This window comes from Blennius ocellaris (genome assembly GCF_963422515.1).
Source record: "Blennius ocellaris genome assembly, chromosome: 16".
Classification (NCBI taxonomy): Eukaryota; Metazoa; Chordata; class Actinopteri; order Blenniiformes; family Blenniidae; genus Blennius; species Blennius ocellaris.
Genome location: NC_137665.1, coordinates 11250963 through 11276979, shown reverse-complemented (window position 1 = coordinate 11276979; position 26017 = coordinate 11250963). Strand labels below are relative to the sequence as shown.

Here is a 26017-nt window from a genome sequence, read left to right as displayed (position 1 = left end):
TCATAGAGTGGTGCTCTGGGGCTCCTCCTCAGGCCCAGCGTCCCCCTCCGGAGAGTCTGTCACTGCCAGGGACCTCCTGCAGGGGGCACCGCTGAACTCATCGATGAGGCTGTCCAGATTGACATTGATGGAGGGGATTTCATAATTGAAGATATCTAATGGTGAGCGTGATGGGGAAAAAAGTGAGTGTGATGAGCAGAATAGTGGAGATGGTGACGATGAGCAACAAGAGGAAGAGGAGAGGGCATATGATGGATGATGATGAGGTGTAAAAAAATAGAAGAGAGCAGAAATAATATTAATCGTTTTGAGTCTGGACTCCTGGTAAGTGCCATATGATGTCTACCCTGAAGGAATCAGTACATTACATCTGCTTCACATTCTACACAGGGATACTTTCAGTGTGGTTCTGGTCACACCAGCAGCTACTGTTGTATGTCACAGCTTTTCTTCGTCTTTTCAGACGACAGCAAGAGATATTTTGTCAGATAAAATACAATAACAGGTCAAGAATGACTGCACAATGACACAGTACACGTTTACAACACTGGTCAGGTAAACCAACACAGAGGCAACAAGATGTGTGTGGAACTCTGTGGAAGAAATGGCACCAAGACACCAAGTGGGCTTAAAGTAACAATGGAGGTCTCATGAGGATTGGAGATAGGATTTGTTCAAACTACACGTCTTTTTAGTGTGCTGCTCATTTGCTGGAAGCAGCAGAGACTGACTGCTACTCCTGTGTAGGAATGAGATGGAGCGTGGCAGTGTAGTAAGAGGAAGCGGAGGTTATAAGAAGCCATGAACCTGCCAAAGAAAAGAGTGGGAGGGGAGGTTACCTGCAGCCCCTTGATAGTGACGGTAAGGACATTAGAGGGAGGCGTTTGCCAATATAGGACTGAAATGGGGAACGAAAGAAGGGGGCCTTTAAGATGGACCTTTGTAAGCGATGGCATCTGCAATGTGAGCTCAGTGTGGTGCACTCTGGGAAATCCTTAAGCCATGCATTGTCGGTTGAACTGCAACATAGCGCAGAGGGACAGTTATGTCACCTCACTAAAGAGGAAATAGGGAGGTTGTCCTGATCGAGAGATATGGGTAGCTATGTTTGAGACAGGCTGCAGGAGACCCCAGAGGCATCCACAGTACGAGGCCAGGCAGTGAGATGGAGTGCATGGGGCGGGGGCGGTCTGGCTTACCCTAAAAGTCCCCCTCACACTTAGCCCACACTGAATCTCTGGCCTCACACAGCTGCAAGGTACACAATAGCAGCAGGGGGAACAAGAGAATGATAAATATAACAAAGTGACAAAATGACTGGTATATATTGACAGAACACCTCATCATCAGAACATCATACAATGTGGGGTTTGTCTGGCTACTTTCCCCACGCCTGCTACACAGACTGGCGTGAACTGTGCAAGCCTCTGACCTACCTCTGCCGACTGGGGGTCTGGGTAACACAGATAAACAGAGAGCACATGATGAATCTAATGGCAACTTCCATACAAGCAGGACGAGCTATGCTTCTCTGATGTTTCCACACATTACCCAGAAACATCACCACATAACACAAGCAATGAATACTTCGGTCAGGAGATCTACTCACTATAGTAGCACGGAAATGGTTCTGTTTACATCTGATCATTTTCAGGCATCTGTGTCTAAAAGGCAACTTTTATTCATTCGGGAATTAGTTTGGGGACGGTCATAGAGGGGAGAGGTATGTTTTACGTCTACAGTGACAAGTCCTACAGAGTCCTACACTCGTCCACCGTCTCCATTGGACAGAGCCACAGCGAGTCTGAGAGAAGGCCGCTGCAGCCCCACCTGTGGTGGCGGTGGTGGTGTTGATGCCAATGGCTGATTACCTGTAGACATGCTCTCCCCAGGAGACAGTCCATCCAGGAGGCCCTGTTCCAGGGGTTGGGGGATTGGGGCCATGACCGGTCCACCGAGTACAGGAGGAGCTGTAGGAGGCTGAGGAGGTGGCAGACTGGGTCTCTGCCTTGGCTTAGGGGCAGGTCGCGACTTGGTGAGTGTTCCACTGAGGGAGGGTGGGGACGACAGGGAGTGGGGTGCCCCGAGTGGGGTCTGCCCGGGGGAGGATGGGGGTAACTGTCCTGGAGGACAGACCAATCCATAAGGGGAAGGGGTGCTAGGAGGTGTGGGGGACAGGCTAACTGGTGACGGCTGACCTGTGGACTGGTCAGACATCCCTCCAGACTGGCCATAAGGGACCTTTGGAGGCACAGGGGCCAACTTCTTTGAACCTAGAAACAGACAACATCTTCCTATTAGAGGATCTTATGAATTGGGAACATGCTCTGAAGCTGAAGTAACTCAGTGTCGGCTCAAATGGGGCAAATACTGACCTTTGCGCAGGTTGTGCGGACTGTGCTCTGTGGAGTGGGGGGACTGGCTGCTGCTCTGAGGGCTACAGCTGAGAGGGACTGTTGGACCTGCCACTTGGATGCCTTTGTGCCCAATGACAGGGGAAAGCTCTTTACTCTTCAGTGAACTGAAAAAGACAGGCATACATTAGCACACGAACAGCAGAAGACACGGCATGTTTCTGAACGGTGAGTGTCTTGGACCTGCTTGTATACCACAAGAACATTACCTCAGTACCAAAACAGCCAGGGCCACCATCATCACCATCACGTATGAGAGTTTAAATAGGTTTCATTGCAATGTTACAAAGATGATACGATCTCAATCCATTACAAAAGAATTCAAGCAAATGCTCATTAAGGTGAACAAGTGAGATCCTCTGTAAATAATATTGAGTCCCATTTATATTATGTAATTTTAAACAACTATTCTATAACTATTCTGCAGTTTACAATGGAAAAAAAAACCCACACAAATACAAGAAGCTGCAGGCAGAAGTCTTCCTGCATGTTTGAACTTGAAAACTAGCCTCTCTCAAAAATAGAAATTCCATGACTGCATATTTCAGTATATAACATATTTACGTATCATCCTACTTAGGCAAAGTATCTGAATATCTATTAGTTTTAACAGTTGTTACATGCAAGGGATTATAGAATATTTTGCCAATATTGCAAAAGTGCAATTTGAATGTGCTCGATTACACATCCCTTCTTCTATCAAATCCTTTTTATAGCAGAGAGAGTAAAGTCGCTCTCGCTCTCATAGTGATTAAAGTCAACTTGCCAGATATCAAAAGTGTACTGGTTAAAGGATGATACTTTGCAAGTAGAAGTCTGATCGCTGCTTCCTGATAAACAGGTCTGTAACTGTTGTACCTTTCATACCAATTGTTTTTTTTAAGTACATTACATTGACAGTACAAATAGTTTTATCCTTTTAGTTATGCTTTTATCATAAAAGACTTTAGGAAATACTTCATGCCCTTCATTCCCATCCTCTCTGGTTTTCTTCACAGGTTGCACACTGTACGTTAAAGTTGTATTTGGCATTTTTTTTGTGGGGAAAAAGAAAACTATACATTTTAAATTAACGTAAATATATTGTAATCACAGAATTACATCCAGGATCACTATGTGCAAATATTTCTTTTCGCCAACAACAAACTGTAAAATGTGGGATTACCAAAATGCCTCATGAGTAAAAGGAGTCATGGATAAGTTGAATTTGGATTAAACACAAACAATGGTGAAGATACACTGAAAAGGATGACACACTGCATGCAAATGGCTAAAATGTAGTCTACCTCTATAATAAACGTTAGAAACATAAAATACAAATTGATAACAAAATACTTTAAGTGGATGTGCCATAGAGCTCCAACACCAACATCTTTACCAAGTTTTGCATATTTGAATGAATACGTTACAGGGATGGCTGTGATTACAGAAAACAAAACCCTGAGCAATATGCATTTAATAAATTATATTATGTATTGGATACTATCATTTCATACACATGGTGATACTATTTTTCAAAAATGAGTCCCAACCATCTACTGGCCATTTGTTTCTTTGCTCTTATGTCAGAGAACGTTGTCTCCAGTCTCTCCACAATACCACTCCATATCTCAGATTTTATAAATACATAACTTAATACATGACATGCATCCACTATGCAGTTATGTCAACCAATATAGCATCATGCACTGTTAAATTAACCAGAATACCCCACAGTGGGAGATCAAAAACTATAAGCTGTATGAGAGACACATCAAATTTCCAAGTTACAAGAAGCAGAATTATGAGGCGAAGTTGTCTGACCACTGACAAAGATTTGCTGCAATGATTCACACGGTCCAGTGTGGTTGTAACACCAAAGACTTATGAGTCAGGAAAACGCCGGAGTCACTCTGCACAAGCGCAGCAGTTTGGAGCGAGCTGGAAGACGCTTACACTGTATGAAGATATCTTATCATTTGCTCTTCGACTTACCACAAGCCACACTGTAAATGCTAATGGGTGCTAAATAGTAACCTTAAGCAATAAAGCATTCAAACCTATGTTTCAAGGCTGAGAAAACAATAAACATTAATAAGCTGATCGGAAGTCACGTTACTCTCTGACCATGTACTTATTGTTCGCTCAATAGCCAACCCAGCACTATGAGCGAGTAACATCACTGGTTGCTAGGCAACCCCAATGACAGACATCCCCAGAGAACCTGGATGTTACAGAATCAGAGGGGTGTATTTTGAAGGGGGAGGGGGAAAAAGAAAAAAAAAGAAGAAAAAAGAAAATATGAGCCAGCGAGCTAGAGGAGAAATACAGCTGCCACTCTGTGATGCATCCATAGTGGCTATGGGTGTGTTGTATTTACCTAGTCAGCCTGGGGGGTCCTCTCTCTCGGGCACATGGACAGGCAGCCCACGGCGGGGGTGGGGGCGCGGACGAAGGGAGGCTAGGGGGGTTGCCAAGGGTCTGGTCATGGCGGGTTAGTACCAAGGGAGTTTTGATGTAGAGCGGCGAAGCGTTAGCGTCTGGCGGGGGGGCATGCGACATGTCACCAGGTGGGCTGTGCTTGGGGAAGTGCAGACAGCTAGGTTTGGGGTTCGAATTAATATCAAGAGACGAGGAGGACGAGGAAGAGGAGGAGGAAGGTGGCGGGGCGGGGGGAGTGAAGCCAGACCAGCGCAATGGGGGTGGGGGGGAGCCGGGAGGCTGTGACTCTGGGCCCGGTGCCACAGGGCGAGCGCAAGGTGGGGGCTTGGGATAGAAATGGTGTGGGGCAGTGTGGCACGAGGAGGTAGGGTAAGGAGGGGGCGGCCGGTCCTCCCCTGGGGGTGGGTGGGCATGAGAGGTGTCCGGCCGATTGGGCGATACGTTGTCTGAGCTGTAGATATTAAGAGAATAGACAGCACAAAAGAAACATCTCTAGTGATTGAACAGGGAAACGCACTGGAGCGATATAGGAAAAGCTGCTTTGATGATCAGGGTGTGTTAGTCGGTGTGTTAGTTTGTCCGTAACCAAAACCAGGAGGGAAAAAAAAAAAAAGATAAAGAGTATTTTAGGGTGGGCGGTGGGCACCAAGCTTAGCACACAGTCATTTCAGTGCAATATATACAAAGACAAGCACAAAGAAACAGCAATGGAAAATAAAGTTTTATTGCCAAAGGAAAATAATACAGTGTGTAGGACTCCCTCTGTGAGCACCTTGTGTCTGCACACTGCATAGAGCTGTGAGGAGCTTTCTCTGGAGCCAAAGTGCTGGTCTGCAGCTTAATGCACTGTCAAGCCGAGCTGATGACTGAATATCTCCTCACTGCTTGATATGGAAATCCTATCTACCCTAATCCTATATGACTTGTATGTCTCACAGGTCCTGCAGTCAGCCCAGGGCAGTGTGAAACAGACACAAAACCCTTTCAATGGCTGAAAGAGCCACAGGAGATGAGGGGAAAGCCAGCCAAAGATAGAAGCCATATTATCTCGTGTCTGCCACACAGGCAGAGCCAGTGAACATGAGGTGATTATACACGTGTTTAACTATGATAAAGGTACCCCCCAAAAAAATTGCAAAGTCAGTCCGAGTGTCAACAGAAAGAAAATAAATCATTCATGACCAAAGCTGAGGAAAGCCAAGCCACAACAATGGAGTTTTGAATATATTAGCATGCTTGCAACAACTGGCAGATTGAAGCTTAGTGACAAAAACAAAATTACCATTCAGAATCTGGACCAAAAACTAAAAGACTGCAGTTTAAAAAAAAATGTAAAGTTTGGTCTTTAAAAAGATCTATTTTACCCACAGTAGTAAAAAACGTGACAGAAGGACACTTGGAAAGCTCAAGAAAGGCAGGAGTGTGAAATCAACAGTAACAGAATGATGCATGTTGACAAAGATAATACCCCAAAAGATATGAAAGCACTGCGGGATAATGGAAAGTATGATTAACGCAGCCGAACAGAGCCGAGAATGCCGATGATGGTGATGATGATGGTGATGGCAGTTAACAGTGAACTGGTGTGGATGCCCAAGGAGGAGGAGGAGGAGGAGGAGGAGGAAGACGAGGAGGATGCGGCGACTCACCAAATCCTTTCTCCAAGCGGCGGTGTGGCGGACGGAGAGATGACGAGCTCCCCAGGCTGCTCCGGGATGAGAGTGTCGGCAGGAGAACCGGGGCCTTGCATGCCCGGAGGAGTGGAGCAGGTCTTGCGTGCCAGAGTGGATGATCCCTTACGTGACACCCAAGACGTATCCATGACACGGACGCCCATACTGAAGGGTAACACACGTACAGAGTCACGTATGATGACACCAACACGCCATGAGAAGGAGACGCAAGGAAAGAAGTGGGTGGGGGGGGGGAGGAATGATACAGTACCTTTGTATCTTCCTAATGCTGCGTTAGTAGGGCAGAAGAGAGGCAAAAGGGGTATGAGGCCAGAAACAATGTAGACAAGGTTCACAATGACAAACTAAAAACACTTAGTCATTCAGTGTGTATGACAGGAAGATGAGATCCACAGTGGCAGGGAAGTGCAAAGGGGTGTTCAGTAGGTGAGAGGATGTCAAAACACATAACGAGTGTGTACTTATCTTCTAAATGCCCCTTAAAAGCTTGTTTTCGCTAATTAAATCTGTTCACAGTTGATAAACACAAACGGGCAGACGGCGGAGATTCTTCTTTTCCACTCTGCTCGATACATGAATCAAAAGCCATTTTCCTGTCACCTATTATTGAATCATTGCAAGATTTTGTGACAAAGTAAGCAGATTCCAAAGGATGCCTATTGAATTGCATACCCTCGGTCTTAATTCCTCCAGTGATTTTCCACTGGCTGGATGAATGACTCAGGCCAGGTGACGCGCTCGCCAGACTGTGAAGGGGGAGCTGGGGTGTGGGAGGATGGGAAGATAGTGCTGAAGAAATATTTCCCGAGAAAAAAGAGATAACCAGCAGCTCTCCATTAGAGGCCTGTTGCCATGGAGACTATGCCACTCAAGGCCCGTTTATTAAAATGGGACCCATTTACAGCAACCTCTCTATGAATCCTGACAATGGTGTAAAAATACTTTGATGCTAACCTGTGCTGCCAACTCAGCTTCGTTGTTTGTTTGAAGCAAAAGTAAACACTTCAACAAAAGTGAGGGACTTTTTTCAATCTGATATAAGGATTCAGTATCAGTTGTATGAAAAGAGGCGTGGGTGGAGAGAGAGTGCTGCAAAGAGAGTGAGAGGTGGGCAGTAAAAGATCACACTTGGCATCATACCCATCCTTCTTGTAAAACTCCAGCATCATGTTGTCAGTGGCGACACTCAGTGGGCGTCGACTCTGGTCGTGTTGCTGCTTGCGTTCCGACTGGTCCATGTCTGGTGAGGGCATGGAGCTGTAGTTGGAGTTGTGGTTGGTGTGGATTGGGCTGCCGTAGCTGCCTGTCAGGTTGAACTCGATGTCTGGGGAATTAGGGGAAATGATTGGCATTGTGTTTATTATATCAACAGTATAGTGTTTTTAATTGTGTATGGAAAATAAAGATTTGGAATGATGCCACGAATTGATACAATAAAAGTGTAATTTGTCAGACAACTGTGGACTAAGGGTGGGAACAAGTGACACTCTGGAAAGATTGACAGTTCAGATGTCAAACAGACACGGAGAAAGACAATCACACTCACATCTATGGGAAATTTAAAAGCCACAAATTAGCCTCAAATGCCTGTTCTTAGACTGTGGGAGGAAACCGGAGTACCCAGAGGAAACCCACGCACACATGCAACCAGAACGGGCCCCAAGCCCAGAATCAAACTGATGATCACACTGTGGGCTTCAAACCACGGGTCAATTTCATGAAATGTTTTTCACTGTGATAAATGACAAAAAAGCCACCAAGAAAACAGTCCCATTACAACACCATGGATGGTATCCTCACCTCCAGGGAAGAACCAGTCAGCATGCTGGATAATGGGCTCAATGACACCAACAATCTGCAGGGACAAGGTGGTCATCATCTCCGTCATGTTCCTGGGAGGAAAAGTAAAGTCAGGTACAGTCCAACATATCACGTGGCTGGTTAAAGTAATACACACAATAAGTTTCTTTTCATACGGTTCAGTGTGTGTCCAGAGCAAGTTAGGTCCAAGGACGATGGCCATGTTTCCAGGAGTCATCTTGTTTGCGTCCTGATACTCACTCAGCTTGGCTAAGAATTTGATTAAATATCTGTGGGATTGAAGTTAAGCGTGCACTTTAGAAGGTATGCAACATGCATTTTTCTACTTTTTATTGCAATACAAACTTATTTACAAAGGAAACCATTCAAATTAAGAGTGGAGTGGAATACATGCTATCTGCAGGTGATAAGCTGTATACTTACTGTCTGAACTGGATCATAAGTCTGATAATAATTCAACAACAGTTTTTCATACATCCTTTCAAACAAAATCCTGGATTGTACCTACTTACCAATGTCTACAACAACGAAATACTGAATGCCTTAAGTTTTAATTCCTGCTCTAAATTTTTTCTTAAAATGACACAAGTTGAGTTGGATATTTCTGGAATGAAAGACGTTCAGCTCGATGTTGTTGAGGCTTGTTTTTTTTGTTTTTTTTCATTTGTATCGCATATCTTCTCGTTTATCCTGTTTCAATCTGCTGCCTTCCAACATAATTCTGCATTTATATATTTTTCAGAGCTACATGTATGAATAAATAAATGAATACATAAACGAATAAACAACTAAACAAACAAATAAATAAAGTGATTGAGTGTAACTAACCTGAAGTTGTTCAAGTTGTCTGTGGGGAGTTTTTCGCAAGCTGCCATTAATGCTTGTAGCCGTTTGTCCATATCTTGGATGCTGAGGTGATTAAAAACAAAATTAGAATGTTACTTCACTTCTTCATAGATGTCACCATTTTTCATTCTGGCAGTTAAGCCCCTAATGTATGAAGACTTTGGAAGACTTTCTGCTTTTCATCATGTCTACTAGCCAGATTCAAGATGACATGTTTAATAAGGGAACAGCAACTCACTTGGATGCCTGAATCCATTCATCATAAAGTTCAGTGGTCATCAGTGGCTCGGGGAGCTCACGGAGGTATGATTTTAGGGCGCCTGTGGATCAGAAAGCATAGGAAAAGAAGCGGAGGGGTTGTTTTCTCTCGTCAGAGTGCTGGCGAGGCCGTGCCCTATATCTCTGCTCCCCTCTAGCAGGCCCGCGCTGCCAGTGCATCTGCCAGATACAGATTGCTCAACACAGATTTCATGCTAAATATGTGGAATGGCTATATCTGAACAAAGAGCCCCAAAGAAAAGAACACTGAGGCCAGCGTTGATGAAGACAATTTAGTAACTCTTATATGCTGCCCCAATGAATCATGTTAAAAATCTTATAAATGTGCAATAATAAAAAAAAAAAAAAAAAAAAAAAAAAAAAAATCCCTCCCTGTTACATACTCTGTTTTCTTTCTGACTGACAGTGACAGAGCGTACGGGGTTTGTTGTTATGGAAATGGTTTTGGAACGAGGCATTCATGTGGGTGTAGTTCACCTGCGATGGCGTGTGGGTCGGAGGAATACTCCTGCACATCCAGAACTCCACAGTCCAGGGAGGCTTTCAGCTTCTTCAGCTTGGAAGCTGACGGAGCCACTCTGAAGAGGCCCTACAGCCCCCACACAGGAAACACATAATCATGTGTAATTATCAGATCTTACATGACCTGTGCATTTGACACTGGAACAATAGCACAGGAACATAATGCTAAGTTCACATATCTTTAGTCTTTGGACTATATAAAATGCAAACCCACTTCTGGATAACAATGTGAACTCGAAATATCTAGCTGAAGAGTGTAAGTGATGGATGTCTGTGTGCGCTCCTCGTACCTCCTCCTGCATGCCACACTCTAGCAGCATGGTGACACAGGCTTCGATGGGGAAGGCGATCTCTCTCCCACTAATATTCAGGTGTTCCTCCAGAGACTTGCCAAATGATGGCTTCTCCACCCACGCCTCTGTAACACAAAACAGAAGCTAGAAAAGCACACACAGAAAAAAAAAACAAACCCCCGCACCGCAGCTGCCGTCTTCCTCTGAGTGACATGGGACCGGGAGCTGTATATCAAGTTTGGACATCGTGTGTTAACAAAGCGTAATGAGGAAACCCTCTCTGGGGCTTCAGAACTGTAAAATAACCACACATCAAATAAAATGTTGGATTATTGTCTAATTGTCGAAGTGAAACAACTTTAAATGCGCCCACTATCTTCCTGATATGAAGGGAGGTGCAGAGACACAGCACACACTCCACACACAGAGTATGACTCACCTTGGTGGGCTTTAATCTGGGGCAGGACACTGTGAAGAATCTCTAATGACTTCCTGTGGTACTCAGCTTGTGTTTCTATCAGCTTCAGAGACAGGAGGAGAGGAGATAATCATTAAGTGTATATCATTAAATGGAAGCAGAACCATTTGAGCCTCAGTGCTGTGATTTGTAAAAAAAATTAATAAAAAAAAAAAAAAATGCAGAGAACAAAGCACCAATGGTACTCACGTTTTGTGATGTAATATACTTACTGTCTGGAAGTAGTTTGCATAGTCTATTTCTTTGGCCACAAAGTTGTACATATCTGCTGACAGCTGATCCTGGAAAAAGTTGGAACAATCAAGATTATCCTATTGGAATATCATCCTCCTATATGTGTCTGATGTATGCAGGCGAGCTATACATCGAAGGGAGAGCAGGAAACTCTGGTTGGGTGTGATATATGAGTTGGGCTGATTGGTGACTCACTCGACAAATCTCCATTCGATTGGCTGACTCCTCCATCTCTTCTCTTAGGGACTCGGACTTTGCTCCAGGTTGCAGTGTGCTTGGGTGACTCGATGACTTGGATGATTGTTGAAATCTGTGGAAGATTTAAAGAAAAAATTATTTATGCCATTATAGTGTGTTTTTGCCACGCACTTTGTCAGAACGAGTGTTGACTGAAAGTAGACGTTTGTAGCCTTTATTTTGAATGGGAATGTTGTTCACCTTGTCCGCGCTGAGTCCATGTCCAACACAAGTTTAGCTAAGTGCTTTCTCTGTTTCTGGATGTTCGGTATGTCCACCTACAAAATCACATTGAGGAAATGAAAGTATTATGCAAATGAAGGCACTCCTGTGTTTATCATGTCATATTAATATTAATTAAAAAAACAAAAAAAAACGAGTACAGCTCCCATCCGGTCAGGAAATTATAATTTCCATGTTGGTGGTTTTGATAAGAGAGGTGCCTGCTCACCTCAGCGAGCACGTAAAGAGGCTCCACCACATCTCTGTCAATCTGGAACTCAAACTGAATGAGCTCTTGGGCCAACTTCTCCTCCGTCTCGCCACACAGCTTGAGCATCTTCCTGTTCGGAGATAGACCGACACAAAGTCACAGGCAATCAAGGATGATGAGGGCAGAGGGATTCAATAGCAAAATCAATAATTAAAGTCGACTCTGGATGTGTGTATGTGGCCTTTTAACCATTAGTTACCCGAGTAGCGAGTCATCCCCTAACACTGCAGCTCCTTCTTCCAAGCACTGCGCCAGGATGGTGAGTGGAAGTTTCTTCTGACAGGAGAGGGAAACATTGTTCACACAGATATTCACATTTCATAGACATTTCATCCACTTAGTGGACGTTCACTTACAGAAGGTGACTTGACAGATCTCTTCTCTACATCGGCCCCCTGCTGACCCTGCAGGCATGCGGTCAACTTCTTGTGGGTGCTGTGCGACACCTGCTTCACAAGGTCCAGACGTTTCTCCACCTGTGTGGGCACACGTGCACATCAGCGAGACGCTCGCACACAACCTCGTACTCCAAACATACGTTCAACATTAAACAACATCATAAATCATCACGTGTTATGAGCTTCTAAGTTACTTGTTTTATCATTGTTTACAGTATAAATATACATGTTTTGAGTATTTTGTGTTTCTTTTATAAAAATATACTATTACAAGGCAGAGTTTAGGGTTGTGATCATTTGATATTTGTTTGTGCATTAACTTTGATGGTGGGATACTTTTTTTTAAAGGGCTGCTCGTTTATTTTTTCCTTTAATGACTTTTATTGAAATTATGATTTTTTTTTTAGTTAGATAATCTATAAAGCAAAACCATATATGTCAGGCATGAAAGGGATTTATACAGTTGCCATAACTATAACGTCCAACGGTTATTAAAGTTAGAACCCCGTCTTCAAGCAGCGTCAATGGAATTATGACTAAATTAGCTTTCAATGTTGAACATCCACGTTACCATGGCACTCAGAACTTGATAGGTCTACGAGAACTGATGGACACGTTGTTTCACAAAGCTGAATCCATTGTGTTAAAATCACACCACTTGAGATAGAAGACATTATTTAAACATCAACTGCATAGAAACAAGAACAACCCCTTTGCTGATGTGCATCAGCATCACCATTGCTCAACTGCTGACAGATTATATTGAAATCATTTTAATGGTGTTGTGATTGACCTCCTTTGGTATGCACACTCACCTGTAGAAGGTCCTCACTCAACACCTCCGTTTTTTCTGCCCTGTAAAAAAAAAAAAAAAGAGTAAGATTAGTACAGACAGTAAGATACAGAGATATACGAGTCAAAAGCTAGATACGCTGGCTCAAAGGTGGATAGAAATGGCTTTATGTGCAGGTGATATTATCAAAGTAGCAGAGCAGCAAAATGAGTTTGCTACAGCCTCACACCTGTGCTTTTGGAGCATGAGTGCGTTCGTGTGGCTGTGTCTCTGAGTCACGATCTCAGACAATACATAGCAGCAGCCACTGATTCAAGAATGCCAGATCCCACAGCGGAGCATCAAATCCCACCGTGATTCCAGCAGATGGGGACTCAGCCAACGTCTGAAGGAAAGAGGCTGAGCAGCAATGCCAATGAAGCAGATGAAACTGCTTGAGCGGTGAATGAGCAATGCGAGCAGGAGAGAAAGTGCAAGCCGCTTGATATCACAAATACGCCGTCTCTGTGCACACAGAAAATATTTTAATATTAAATCTTTACGAGGTAGGAGATTTCCCATCGGAGTTCAGCGTGCACTTTTTTGATGCTTATGAGACAGATTGAAATTGGTGAGCTGTCTCCATCCAACCAAAAAAATGGTAGTGCACTTTTACTGCACAATAACTGTCAGGAGCATATAATATGTACTTTCTACTGGCAAAAAGGGCTTCAGATGGACAAGTCAATGGCGTTACCTCTCAATTGAGTTAAGACTACATCTGTAGACCCCTCAAACTAGCAAGTAGTAAAACACACTCATGCCCTTCCTGAGTGCCCAGCCTCTTCCTGTTATTGTGCCCAAACAATACCAACACCAGCTGTAAACAATGAGTCTGAATGTGTCTCAATCAACGATATTCAAAATACCTCAGCTTGTGCTCCATCCATTATTATATCCATTATCCAGAAATAAAGGAACAGAAATCCTCTTTTCACCACTGATTCCTTGGCCCACGTCATCCAAAATACACCAGAAAACCCAGAAAAGAAATACAGTGGGTTTGTTTGATAACTGTCATGTAGGGGTTTAAGCATGTTCCATACATTGTTGGCAACAGTGGAAAGATGAGCATTAACAATGTCAGCTATTACCAGCCATGGCCTCAGTGCCAAGATGGGAGCATAGAGCCATGGGAACTGGGTCAAATCATACCCGGGCATCTAATCACAGCCTGCCTCTCAAAAAAACTGCTCTGCTCACATAGAGCTCGGGAGGAAAAACACAGGAAATGTGTGCGTGTATACAACAGAGTGAAGAATGATAGAAAAGCAAGAGATTTCTGGCATGATTTGTGAGAACAAGTGTGATCGCAGATTGCTGATTATATGACAAAGGCAAGGGGGGAGGACAAAAATAACCCAAACAGTGCTGTAAAGTTTGGAACAGTTTGGCTTTCGCAATCTACCAGCTCAATCTCAAACACTCCATGTTCTATGATGTGTAAAGGATGTATTCAAACACATCCGGAAGCATTTAATGTCTGAATAATACTCTTTATACAGATTCAGACTGACTCCTTGTGTAACCCCCACAAGGACGGTGTGAGGCAGTAATATTGAGTTCATGAGCATTGAGATGTCTAATTTAACTGTGAATAGCAGAAGCTATAACCCAAACATCCAACCTCCTAAACATTTCAACCAAGTATAAGAGAGCAACACACACAGATTTAGTCATTTAAGTGTTTTTCCTGATATTGAATGGGGTGCAGGCATTTTATGAATAAAACAGCGAAACATTCAAAAAAATGACTTATCAAACATTGTCAGTGACCAAAACTAATGCAGCTTTTACATCCCAGATAGGAGCAAGACGTCAAAGAGTTTCATTTGATAAACTTGTTTGTTTTCAGATGATGGCAATTCCTTACAATATGGTCAAAATGAAACTGAATAAAAATATGGGGGGAAAAAAGCTGGTAATCTCGGCGTCGCCCATTCCTATAGAAACGGACGTAAAATTAGCCGGAGGGAGAGGTGATGACAGATTTTCCTCTCAGCAAATATTGTGCAGATTGAGTCCTGGGAGGAAAGTAAACACGTGTGAGAGCTGGAAGCTGTGTGGGCGGTGCACTCATGGAGGGGGAGGAAGACGTTGCCAGGTTTATGCCAACCATCTGCCACGATGCAGGCATTCCTTTACCTGGAGCTGAGAACATTCAGTAAAAGCACATGCAAGACATCCTCAGTGCAGATTATTTCACTGAAGTCAAAATCCTGCAGTACAACATGAATTTGAGACTAATCACACATCACAGTCAGTTGAACACTGACACTTTTGCTCATTTTCATGATGCACTGCTAAGAATCTGTGCAATGTAAACACAGATGACTGCAGAGACTGATGGGGGGGGGGGGGATTATTCGAGTTGAGACAATATTTACACATTGAGATCAACAGCTACACTGTGCGCGCACTACTAACCCTCCACCTCTGGTCACATCAATAACAAAGGGCCAATAAAAAGAAAATGTTGCACGTGAGGCAGAAATTCTGGCCCTCTGTTTTTACAGCTGTCAAACAAAAAACAACTGAAACAACATTGTGCAATTTTCTCAGAGATATTACACCTTCCAGGTTCTTGTTATTGCAGAAATATAAATGTAAAACAGAAAATACCCAGCTGACCGTTTCAGCTCCAAAGTCATCTTATATAATAACTACTTCTATCTTGAGCTATGTTAATGTCAGACAGCTGCATCCTCAGCCCTGCAGCACTGTGCATGGTTTATGAAAGCATGAATAATCCATCTCGACGTAATCAAAAAAAGGGAATAAAATAGCATCCATAGTCTTGAACATATTGTGTTGGGTGCAAGCCAACTGTCGACTGTTGCTGCCTTTCACTCCATTTGTGCTGTGGTTTTTCTCTCACTGCTTGCCCGTGTGACGGTTGCTAGATGCTAGGTCCTGTGCTGCTTGGGATGTAGGGTAGCAGAGCAGAATGATGGCCCCGGGCCCCAGCAGGGCACCACATGGCCTGGAGCGCTGGCATGGAAGCCACAGTTTGCCACACAAACACGCTTACGCGCACACAGCGACCTGAGATGGCCACTGAATATCTCTCCACTGAACGGTTTTTGTTTTCTTCGGACCTACACCGTGCATCCAGAGGCCCACGCACTTAAGACCCAAATGACAAGGCAGAAGGGGGGGGGGGGGGGGCTGATGGGATGCGCCGTTACTAAAACAGAAGAACCCACTTACTGTAGTTGTCCAGCAAAGTAGGTCACAGTTCTGTCAAGTATGCAAGAATAACTGCGGCGAGAGCAGTGAACACACACACATGCACACCACCATGCACGCTCACATACACATGACACACATGGGGAGAGAGGGAGAGAGAGAGGGAGAGAGAGAGAGAGAGCCTGAAGCATTCATTCATGAACATCACTTGAAACAAAGGGAATGAGTTATCTCTAAAAACATCATTCACAAAAAGGAAATTCCAAAAAGATACAGTTTACATTGTGATTTAACACTATTTCCAGCATCCATCCATCCATCCATACACACAGAGACAGACAACCACGCGCACTCACAACTCACAATTCACAACTATTCACAATTTAGGGACACCAATTAACCTCACACGCATGATTTAGGACCGTGGACTGAGAGGAAACCCACAGAGAGAACATGCAAACTCCACGCAGAGTTTGCCTGTAACCATTGCAGCACGACAAAGCCCCTAACTGTATTTTTACATCTGTAAAATGCACAAGCATATGAACAATAGACAATATCCAGCACCAAGTATTAAGTAGATAATTGACTAATAAAACAAGCTCTCAGTACAGTGATCTACCACGGCCTCATACTCCACAATGCCTTCATCTGTCACGGAAGGTGAACAATGCAGGAAAATGTTGTTAATATATTAGTGCTTCCTGTTTTGAGCCTTATTGGTGTTCCTGAAGAGAGCATGTGGAGTCTCAGAAGAACTCAGTAATTTCTAACAACAACAACACTAAATAATCCCTCCATTATGGCTCTCTTTTGTTAACTGACCAGAATCATAGTGGTTGAGACCTCAGGTTGTGCAGCAATGGGAAAACATGAGCTCAGGGGCATGCATGAGTTTTCTCCAGAGACTTCTGTTGTAGGAACAACAATTAACTCGTACAAACTACAAATAAGCGGTGACTATAAATTATCCAGCATTGTGAATGAGAGTTTGACCATCTACCTCTATATGAGGCCAGTGATGGTTTGGATGAATAGATGGATGGATGTCTTGACAATACATCCAAGTATTTTTTTAAACTTCCTTTAAGTCTAATCACTAAAACTACATGTTGCCTTTCATTCATCTTGCAAATTAGCTCATAAGCAATGGATTTGATGCTGACACCCACAATACAACATGGAAATGATCAAACGACAGAGACAGAAACAGAATCAATCGCTTCCATTTTTTGTGTGTCATGTTGTTTTGTTCACATGTGCTTTTAATAAGCTGAGGTTATAGTGGAGCTCCAGTACAGGGGCTCTTTAAGAGATTAGTCTTTTGAAGGAATCAGCCACATGGAAAGGGAGAAACGGCGCTTCTGTCTGATATTACATCATCTCTCCTTTGATGGCCAAAATGGCCCCTTGACAAAGGCTCTTTATCACTACCATACCCGGTAGTATGCTGTCTCTGAAAGGCACCGATGGAGTTATCAACGTGTAATTCGTATACTAGCACTGAGTGACACGATACAATCACAGCGATGGTTGCTGCTTGAAATACTTTGTGCTTAAGTAAATTAATGACTCACCTTTGATTGCTAATCCCCCAACTTGAGGCCTTGAGTTTTGAAAGTTGACCTCACAGTAAGACGTTGAGTCAGGGTCAAACAATGTGATCAAGCAAAATCTATGCAAAACTGCTGTAAAACACCTGCGGCTGGAAACGGAGAGAACTCAAGGCCAAGTGACACAGAGAGAGAGAGAGAGAGAGAGAGAGTGAGAGAGAGAGAGAGAGAGAGAGAGAGAGAGCGAGAGAGAGAGAGAGAGAGAGAGAGAGAGAGAGCGAGAGAGAGAGAGAGAGAGAGAGAGAGAGAGAGGCCAAATAGAGATGCTACATTAGTATGCAACAGGCTGCCTCCTATTTCTCATGTTACCTGTCGGATACCATATGCTCTTCTCAGGTCCACAAAGTCTTGCTAAGAGCTGCAGACGCGTTCATGTTGCCCTGAATGTACAAACATGCACGTTGAGTTAACATAAATTACTTTACAACATTATTATGTTCAAGCATCCATGAATGAATCATGGAAAAGTTTTTTGTTTTTTTTATCGTTTTGTTTAGTCAGCCGAACTAACTGATTTCACCGCCGCTGGTTGGCACTAGATATAGAAGATTATTTTTCTTTTATCTGTGTACAAGACCATTTAAATGACATGCTGCTAGTTATTCCAGAGATGTCAGGTAGCAGTCTATGCATAGTAGCATTGCTCGAGCAGAAGGCAGTGAGAAGTTGGAGAGATGTTTTCACACAAAACAAACAGAGTTTCCCAGTACTTTCATCTGGAAAATGAAGTTTTGTTTAAGACATAAACCGTGGCTATTAACCTGCAAAGAATGGTGGTAGTATTGGACAATTTGCTGGGAGAAACTTTAATTCCTACCCTATCTGAGAAAAATAATGCTGCACATTCCTGCTAATGAACTGGCAATATACTTCCACCGAACTTTGTTGAAGGTCAAGGCTTCAAAAACTTAAAGCAAAGTTTTGACTGATTTCGAGTTGCTGCACGTCTCATCAAAAATACTTTTACCTACTGAGTCAGAAGAGCAGCAGAAAGAGTGAGACAATCCGAGAGAGAGAAAGTATTCCCAACCCAGTCCACAAATGGCTCCCATTTTCTGGTAATTGCAGCGTGGAGTGGTAAGTGAAAGCCTGCCCTCAAGGCACAAGCTGGAAGGATGAATTCACTCCAGCGCAGGCTAGTGAACATCACACAGGTGACAGATCGCAAAGTGTGACAATGAATGTCTGTGAAAATCTTGTTGCCACAAGGATTGTGATGCAGATTGAACTGGAGCAAAGTTCAGCTATTTCTCCCTTGTTTGAAATCTTGATGCACAACACAAACTATTCTGAACACTCTTGCATCATGGAATCTATTACATAGCTGTCCTAGACCTAGATAGGACAGTGAAATGGGAATAGAGAAATAGGTCAAGAGATGGAGGGCGGAAGCTGGCTGAACCAAAGCAATGTTGTTCTGGTTTCTTCAGTACATACAAGACTGCAGTGTGATTTTTAAACACACGCAAATAATTTAATAATTGAGATCCTCAGATAAGGCTGGTGTGGTGTAGTGGATAGCACCTCCCTAGTGAGAATATGACATTCTGTGTGGAATTTGCATATTCCCCCTCTAGTGCTCCAGCCCCCCGCTGTTCAAAGATGTGTATTATGTGAATTGTGATTCTAAAATGACGTGACTTAAGTGTGTGTCGTTGTCTCTCTATATTAGGCCTGTAATTGACTGTCCAGACTCTCTTGCCTTTCTCTGGTTATAAGCTGGGAACAAATTATTTCCATCCACTTCACAGAGATGAGACTCTCTTTCTTCTGTCTGACTCTCCTGCAACACATTTCATTCGGCTATCGAGTATGCATGGCTGCATGGCTGCATGCGCTTCGGTGTGAAGTCGTGCTCCACAGAGGTGATTGGTCAAGCTGCTGATCACATGATGGGGGGGGGGCTCTCCCAGGCAGACGACAGGCAGCAGCGATGGCAGCTGCAGTAGCCTTGGAGAACCGGAGGGATGCTGACACAGCACACCTGAACGCCGACCTACCCCCCACTGAAACAAGACCTTCATTATCCACCACATACTGTACGAGAGCGTCCGCCAGCGCAGTGATGCTAATTCACGCTATAAAGAGAAGAACTTACAAGCCTGCAGTTCTAACATCTATTAAGACATACTTGTGTTAAAATGAACAGCAACACACTGAAATACTCTTATTATCTCATCTTACAATTTCACTCAGCTGTTTATTGATTTGCTGAGCTAGTTGATGAAAAAAAAAAAAATCATGCCTGACTGTGAAAAGCATTATCACACTTTTGAAAGAATACCAACAAATGTGCATATCAAATGTGGAATCTAACGAGATTGAGGAGGAGCTTGAGAATAACTCCACCAAGATCACTGAGGTCAAAGGCTCAAACCAGCTCCAGTCAGCGTCACGGCAAATCTGAAGCTTCACCAAGTTCAAAATGGAGCATCAACTCTGTAAATTATGAAGTAACATTTTCTAAACTCACTATCTCAGCCTTTTGCTGTTCACATGGCAACACCAGTGGGGGGGGATCACAAATAAAGCCCAAGTTTGAATGCATCACACAGCAAATCATCCTCACAGCAGAAAAGTAGCCCACTGTGAACACTCATGTCACGTTCGTCAAGATGATAATCTGCATATACACTGATCCACACTTCGATTCTGTGCTAAAACCTTGAGGTAAGTGTGTTGCCAGGATCCCCGCATTTATGCACGCTTTTATACAAAACATAAAAAGAAAAGCAAAGGGCAACGTGTGTTGGATTTAGCAGATTTGATCAGTTATATATGTGAGTTGCAACAGGATATAACAAGTGCTTCCTATAAGGGGGCACGGCGAGGGAATGCTTGACCCACAACAAGACTGTAGCCAGTTTTAGTCCAGAGGCATTTGTGCTCAAGAGTTTGCATGTTCTCCCTGTGCACGTGTGTGTTAATTAGTTACTTCAACATGCTACTGGGTGTGAATGTAAGTGTGTTTGCCCTGTGGTGGACTGGCGACCTGTCCAGTCTGTACTCCGAGTTCACCCAGCTGGGATCGGCTGATGTCCTCAGTTGTGCTCGATGGAGGATGGAAGGACACTACTTTTTATTTTTGGTAAGACACAGTTAATGCTCAAGGTCACCTGAGGGTCAAACTTCTTACTTCTCTCTCTGATCCAACGCACCACAGGAGCTCCTTTTATTTTGAGGCGGTGGGCAGCTGTGGATTTCTGATTTGATGTAATAGGTAGAGAGTGGGAGTCCCAGCTGTGAAGTGCATCATTAGTTCGAGGGCAGGGCTGTTTGGGCAGAGCTGTGTCGCTCATTAAAACCCTGTGGTACCGGGCAGAGCAACAGCATGTTGCTGCTTTTAGCTTTGAAACGCAGCAGCATGAGAAGAATATTTCACCCAGAGGAGCACACGCATGCAAGGCAAGCAGGGAGTAAAGGCTGCATCTCTGCACACATGTAGAAACATACTGCCCTGTCTTCTCTGGCCACATGGAGGCCCACAACCTGCCTGCTGCCCACACAAACATCTCCAGAATCACACCCACACACTCTAATGAGTCACACAGTAATGATTACAAAAAAGACTGCAGCTACAAAAAAAAAAACACCCCAGCTTGAACCGAGGAGGGGAAATGACAGTGATAGCACAAACAGAGCCCACAAGGTGTGCCCCCCACCCCCTTTCTGAGTGCACAGTGTTGTAATAATAATGGCTCATGCCTCCTGGTCCTAATCCCCTGGTGCTGAGCAGAGAACACCTTCTGGCCCGGCACTGCTTGACAAGCTGCTCTCCCTGAACACACAGGGTGGGGGAAGCGTCATAAGCCCATTGGACCTATGTGAAAGGTCATAAAGCACACAGAGAAGGTAGGGGGGGGGGTTCAGAACCACCCAGATCCGAGGAAAGTACATTGCAAAGAAAACTGTGAGGAGGAAGGTGGATAATCCTTACACAGCAAGTGAGCTGATAGAGGGATGACAGCTTATCTCTCTTTAAAAGGACATATATCTAATTATATTATTCTAATTAAAAAAGACATCCAGGGTAAATACCAGATGTGGATCACGACCTTCAGGACTTGATAACCCACGCTTCAGAGGTGTTTCCCTCCTCACAGCTGACAAAACTGCGTAATGAAAACATTGCGCCTTTTTCCAGTTCTGCCTCACGTCGCAGCCCACACCGCATCCGTCTGCATCACGTTCACCTATTGACAGTTCAGGAGCCAGAAGGTACTTTTAATCGCGACATAATCTCACAGTCTTTTTTTTTTTATATAATTTTTTTTTAGATCTTATCGTTCGGAATCGGGGTGGTTTTCTTGCGATGGTATGTGTTACTGCAATAGTCCACAGTTGCTGTATCCCCGTGGGCAGGTTGTAGCTGCTGAGGCAATGCGCCTACACGCTGCGGTAGCCGCTTCCACGGAATATTACGCATAGGCACAATTAAACGTGGGGTATTCCTCAGCTCATCTCAATGATCACGACTGACCCGGCCCATTGTTGTGGCCCATTTTTTCACCCTCACAATAAAAAACAAACAAAATAAAATAAAAAATAAATAAATAAAAAACGGGATTTCTTTATGAATGATTCACATGTTATTGGGGCCACACATCGGGCTCTCTTACCGGCGTGAAAAGCGCACTGAGAGACGTTTTTTTTTTCTTACCTTCCCACCGTTTGGTTGGCGAGCTGTCGCATCCGATTGAATTGCTTCTTCATCTTGTATTTTCTGCGTTAACACCTATCGGGGGAAATATTCCGCATTATTTCTGCTCAGTGTATCGCTCCGTCCTCCAGTGAGGCGCAACATAAAATCCAGACTGCCATGTTCTCCCTCCCTCATTGCAGGCTGCAAACACCGCACGGTCCTCCCGAGATTACATATTTTCAAACGGCTTGTGTGGATGTATAGATTGCATCTATATTCGTCCCATTGCAGGCGTATGGATGGATGCTGGTCCACTTCACCGCGGGCACCCACACGCAGAGAGCGACAGCAGTGACAAGTCGCGGCTGCGTGCGCACCGGTGCACTGTGGGAAATGTAGTGCTTTACGGTCGAAACTCATTGTTTCTGATTTCCACTGGGCTTTTAACCCCGAATCAAAATACTAGATCCCTGCGATACATTGTTACACTTTATACAACTTTGAACAGCCATTTATCAATTTCTCATTTTGCTTATTTCATTTTAATGAGCTCTCGTCAAGAGAAGATGATGATATTTCTGAGGTTTGCTTTCCATCACCAAGCTTTATATTGTTATACTGTTCCGGTATTAATATTCAATCTTGAGATTCTTCCAAGTTCAAAAATGTTTCATGAGAAGATGGTTCTCAAAGTCTTCACAATTTTATGTGAATATTTAGTTTCAGATTTTGCGAGATCAAGAAACTTGAAACGTCTTTGCTTCTCTGAATTGACCTCTCACACATTACATGTTATTGTTTTTCATATTATAAGTATTGTTCTGTTATTATCCCTTGCTACTTTTTTTAATTTTTAAATTTCAATCGCTTGCTTCTCAAACAATTTCCCCTATTGTGGAACAAATAAATTATATAATTCTCATCATATTGCTGACTTGTAACCTCAACCCGAAAAATGGCTGGTTTTGATACACGGATCCACCCATCCATCCATCATCTATAATGCCCCATCCAAAGCAAGGGTGACTGGAGACTATAGGAGCTCCATCACATGACAAAGACAAAGGAACAAACAGTCACACCCACTTGGTCACATATAGGCTCTTTTGCACTGACTAATGAAATTCAGATGAATGTTTTGGACACAATCTGGAATTAAACAAAAGGAAGAAAAATAAATAAAACAGTAAGAACATGCACACTGAACACAGAAAGGCCTTGACCATTATTGTCTTTGTTAAAGAATAAGAGTTTTAATCACCAGCCATGTGATGTAATTTTGAAATTATCATATGATGAAATGTATGATATCATTTGATGTATTTTGCATACAATCACAGCATAATTTTAATTGGAACTGGACTGGAATTCCCCATAAAGCCCTCTATTAAGTGACAATACATGTCTACAACAGCCACTGCTGTGTACGACGCATTGAGGAAACTTGGCGAACATTGCCACCTAGTGTATTTTATTTACCAGTGCAAATAAGAATGGGGCGTCAATAGAGCAAAATTTAAACTGGGACCAACCTCTAAATGTAATAACTGACCTCTAAACCTAATACTCCACCTTGACCGGTTTATTTTACATTATAAACAATACATTAATTGCACTAAATTTATTAAGCAGTATTTTCAACTGTTGAACATTGCACCATATTTTAGGATGTATGTTGTCTTATGCAATTATATATATATATATATATATATATATATATATATATATATATATATATATATATATATATATATATATATATATATATAAATTTGAAATAAAAATACAGTGTATTTAACATTTTTTGGTGTATCAAATTACTTTTTCTTCATTGTGGAGACATGACCAACCTGGCGCAGCTATTTGCTGGTAACAGCTACTGATATCAACTGTCATGTTTTCATATTGCAATGATCACCTTCAAGTGGGATACATCTGTTGATCTGTAGTACTTTCTATATTTTTTTAATCTACAATAAAAACCCTCTGTTAGTCTATTTGCACACACTTTTGAATGTTGGATTGTCATTGCTATAATGTTGTTGTTCATGTTCACACTTTGCAAGAGGTTGGACCCTGGTGGAGGACCAGTTTTGGCCTGTGGACCAAATTTGTGACCCGCTGACATAGACTTTAGAAACAGGAACTTGTTTAAAGCCTAAAATAATGATTAATTGCATTGTCATGAGTAATGTGATCATAAAATTAGCCACAATAGTAAGAATGTGTGTATATTTGTAATACAAATACTTATTTAAATTGTAACATGTGGCTAAAATAGATTTTTGAAAAATAAAGTGATAATTTAGCCTATGCGTAATGGACTCTACTGTTTTTAGTGTTTGTAGCTAAAGTGTCCAGAAGGGGACAATGCTGTCTTATAAACCCCAAACCTACCTTTTCACTTCAATATGAGGGAGCCTTTTCACTTCAGTCGTCTTTTTTTATTTTTTATTTTTTTTTTATATACTCAGATACAATGCAACACATAACTGGCTGGGACTCACTGTATTCTGTTTATTTGAGAATAACAAGATCCTTATTTATTCTTTTATTTTATCTGTCCAATCCTATACCTTCACCTGTAACACATACATTATGCACAATATTTTTTAATAGTGAAGCCCTACTGAATATAGATTCTAATCTGTATTACCAAATGACCAGGGTGCTAAGGTAAGCAGCGATGTCTCTGTTTATGCTGCAGAGCGGCGCCGTTAGGATCCCTGTCAGAAGTGACGCCCTGTGGTTCAGTGACATCAGGCCTTAATAGGCCGACAGGTGGGCCGCACGCCGCCAGAGACTTCAGAGGCCAGTAGGAGTAAATGATACATAGAAATGGCTGTTTTCTACACTCATTAATCTCCCGCATTGGAAATTGAGATGGGTGGGGGAATCCCTCAGCCTTGATCTCAACCTTTTGACCTCGTCAGATCATTTATTTTCATTTCAAAATATATAAAAAAAAAAAAGTCTGAACAATTCCTCTTGTGGCGTCCCGCTGTTGCAGTCACTGAGTGGGATGACGGAGTATTTTTCCTGCCTCTCCACCGACCCTCTGCTGGGCAGCTGGGGACTAAATGGCTCTTGCTCGGCCTAATGACGCCTCCTCTCGGGTCACAACCTCTCCACCTGATGACCCGTCGTTGCTACTGATACGTGAGCTGCACTTTGACAGTGACCTGGTCAGACACATTCTCCGTGGTTCCTGTGCTGAGGCAGCAGTGCCTTTTCCTTACGTATGTATCTGAAAATGAAATTGCTTGTGCATGGGCTTTGCTCAAATCAAGCCTGAGTCAACTACAAAGACTTTGATGGGACACAAACTCAGGTTAAAAGCTGAACAGTCAACAGACTGGGAAGATTGGTGGAGTCGTCACATTCACCCTGTTTGACATATTCATGGAGGAGGTGTGTGCAGAGCAACAGGTAAACAGAGAAAGACTCACTCAGCCAGCCTATTTTTTTTTTCTTTTTAAATACAGAGGAGTTATGTTACTTGTCACATCAGCACAATTTGTTTTGAACTCAAAAGCTTGAATGTTGAAAGGTATGTGCTGCCTTGTTGTTAATGTAGTCCTTGTTGTCACGGCTGGGAGCCGGCGTGTGGA

General features: G+C 43.0%; 1 protein-coding gene across 1 annotated transcript; it reads right to left on the bottom strand.

The window, feature by feature from the left end:
* On the bottom strand, positions 1-22477 carry arhgap44a (Rho GTPase activating protein 44a; the record flags this gene model as incomplete). Its single annotated transcript, XM_080511750.1, has 22 exons — positions 1-155; positions 1872-2273; positions 2376-2521; positions 4774-5286; positions 6485-6673; positions 6780-6797; positions 7670-7853; positions 8330-8421; positions 8506-8619; positions 9179-9259; positions 9435-9516; positions 9953-10064; positions 10288-10415; positions 10730-10811; positions 10981-11049; positions 11198-11312; positions 11441-11517; positions 11691-11802; positions 11932-12008; positions 12089-12208; positions 12946-12985; positions 22425-22477. The coding sequence occupies 22 exons, from the start codon at positions 22475-22477 to the stop codon at positions 1-3; spliced, it is 2961 nt and encodes a 986-aa protein (XP_080367876.1).
* Positions 22478-26017: the final 3540 nt, after the last annotated feature.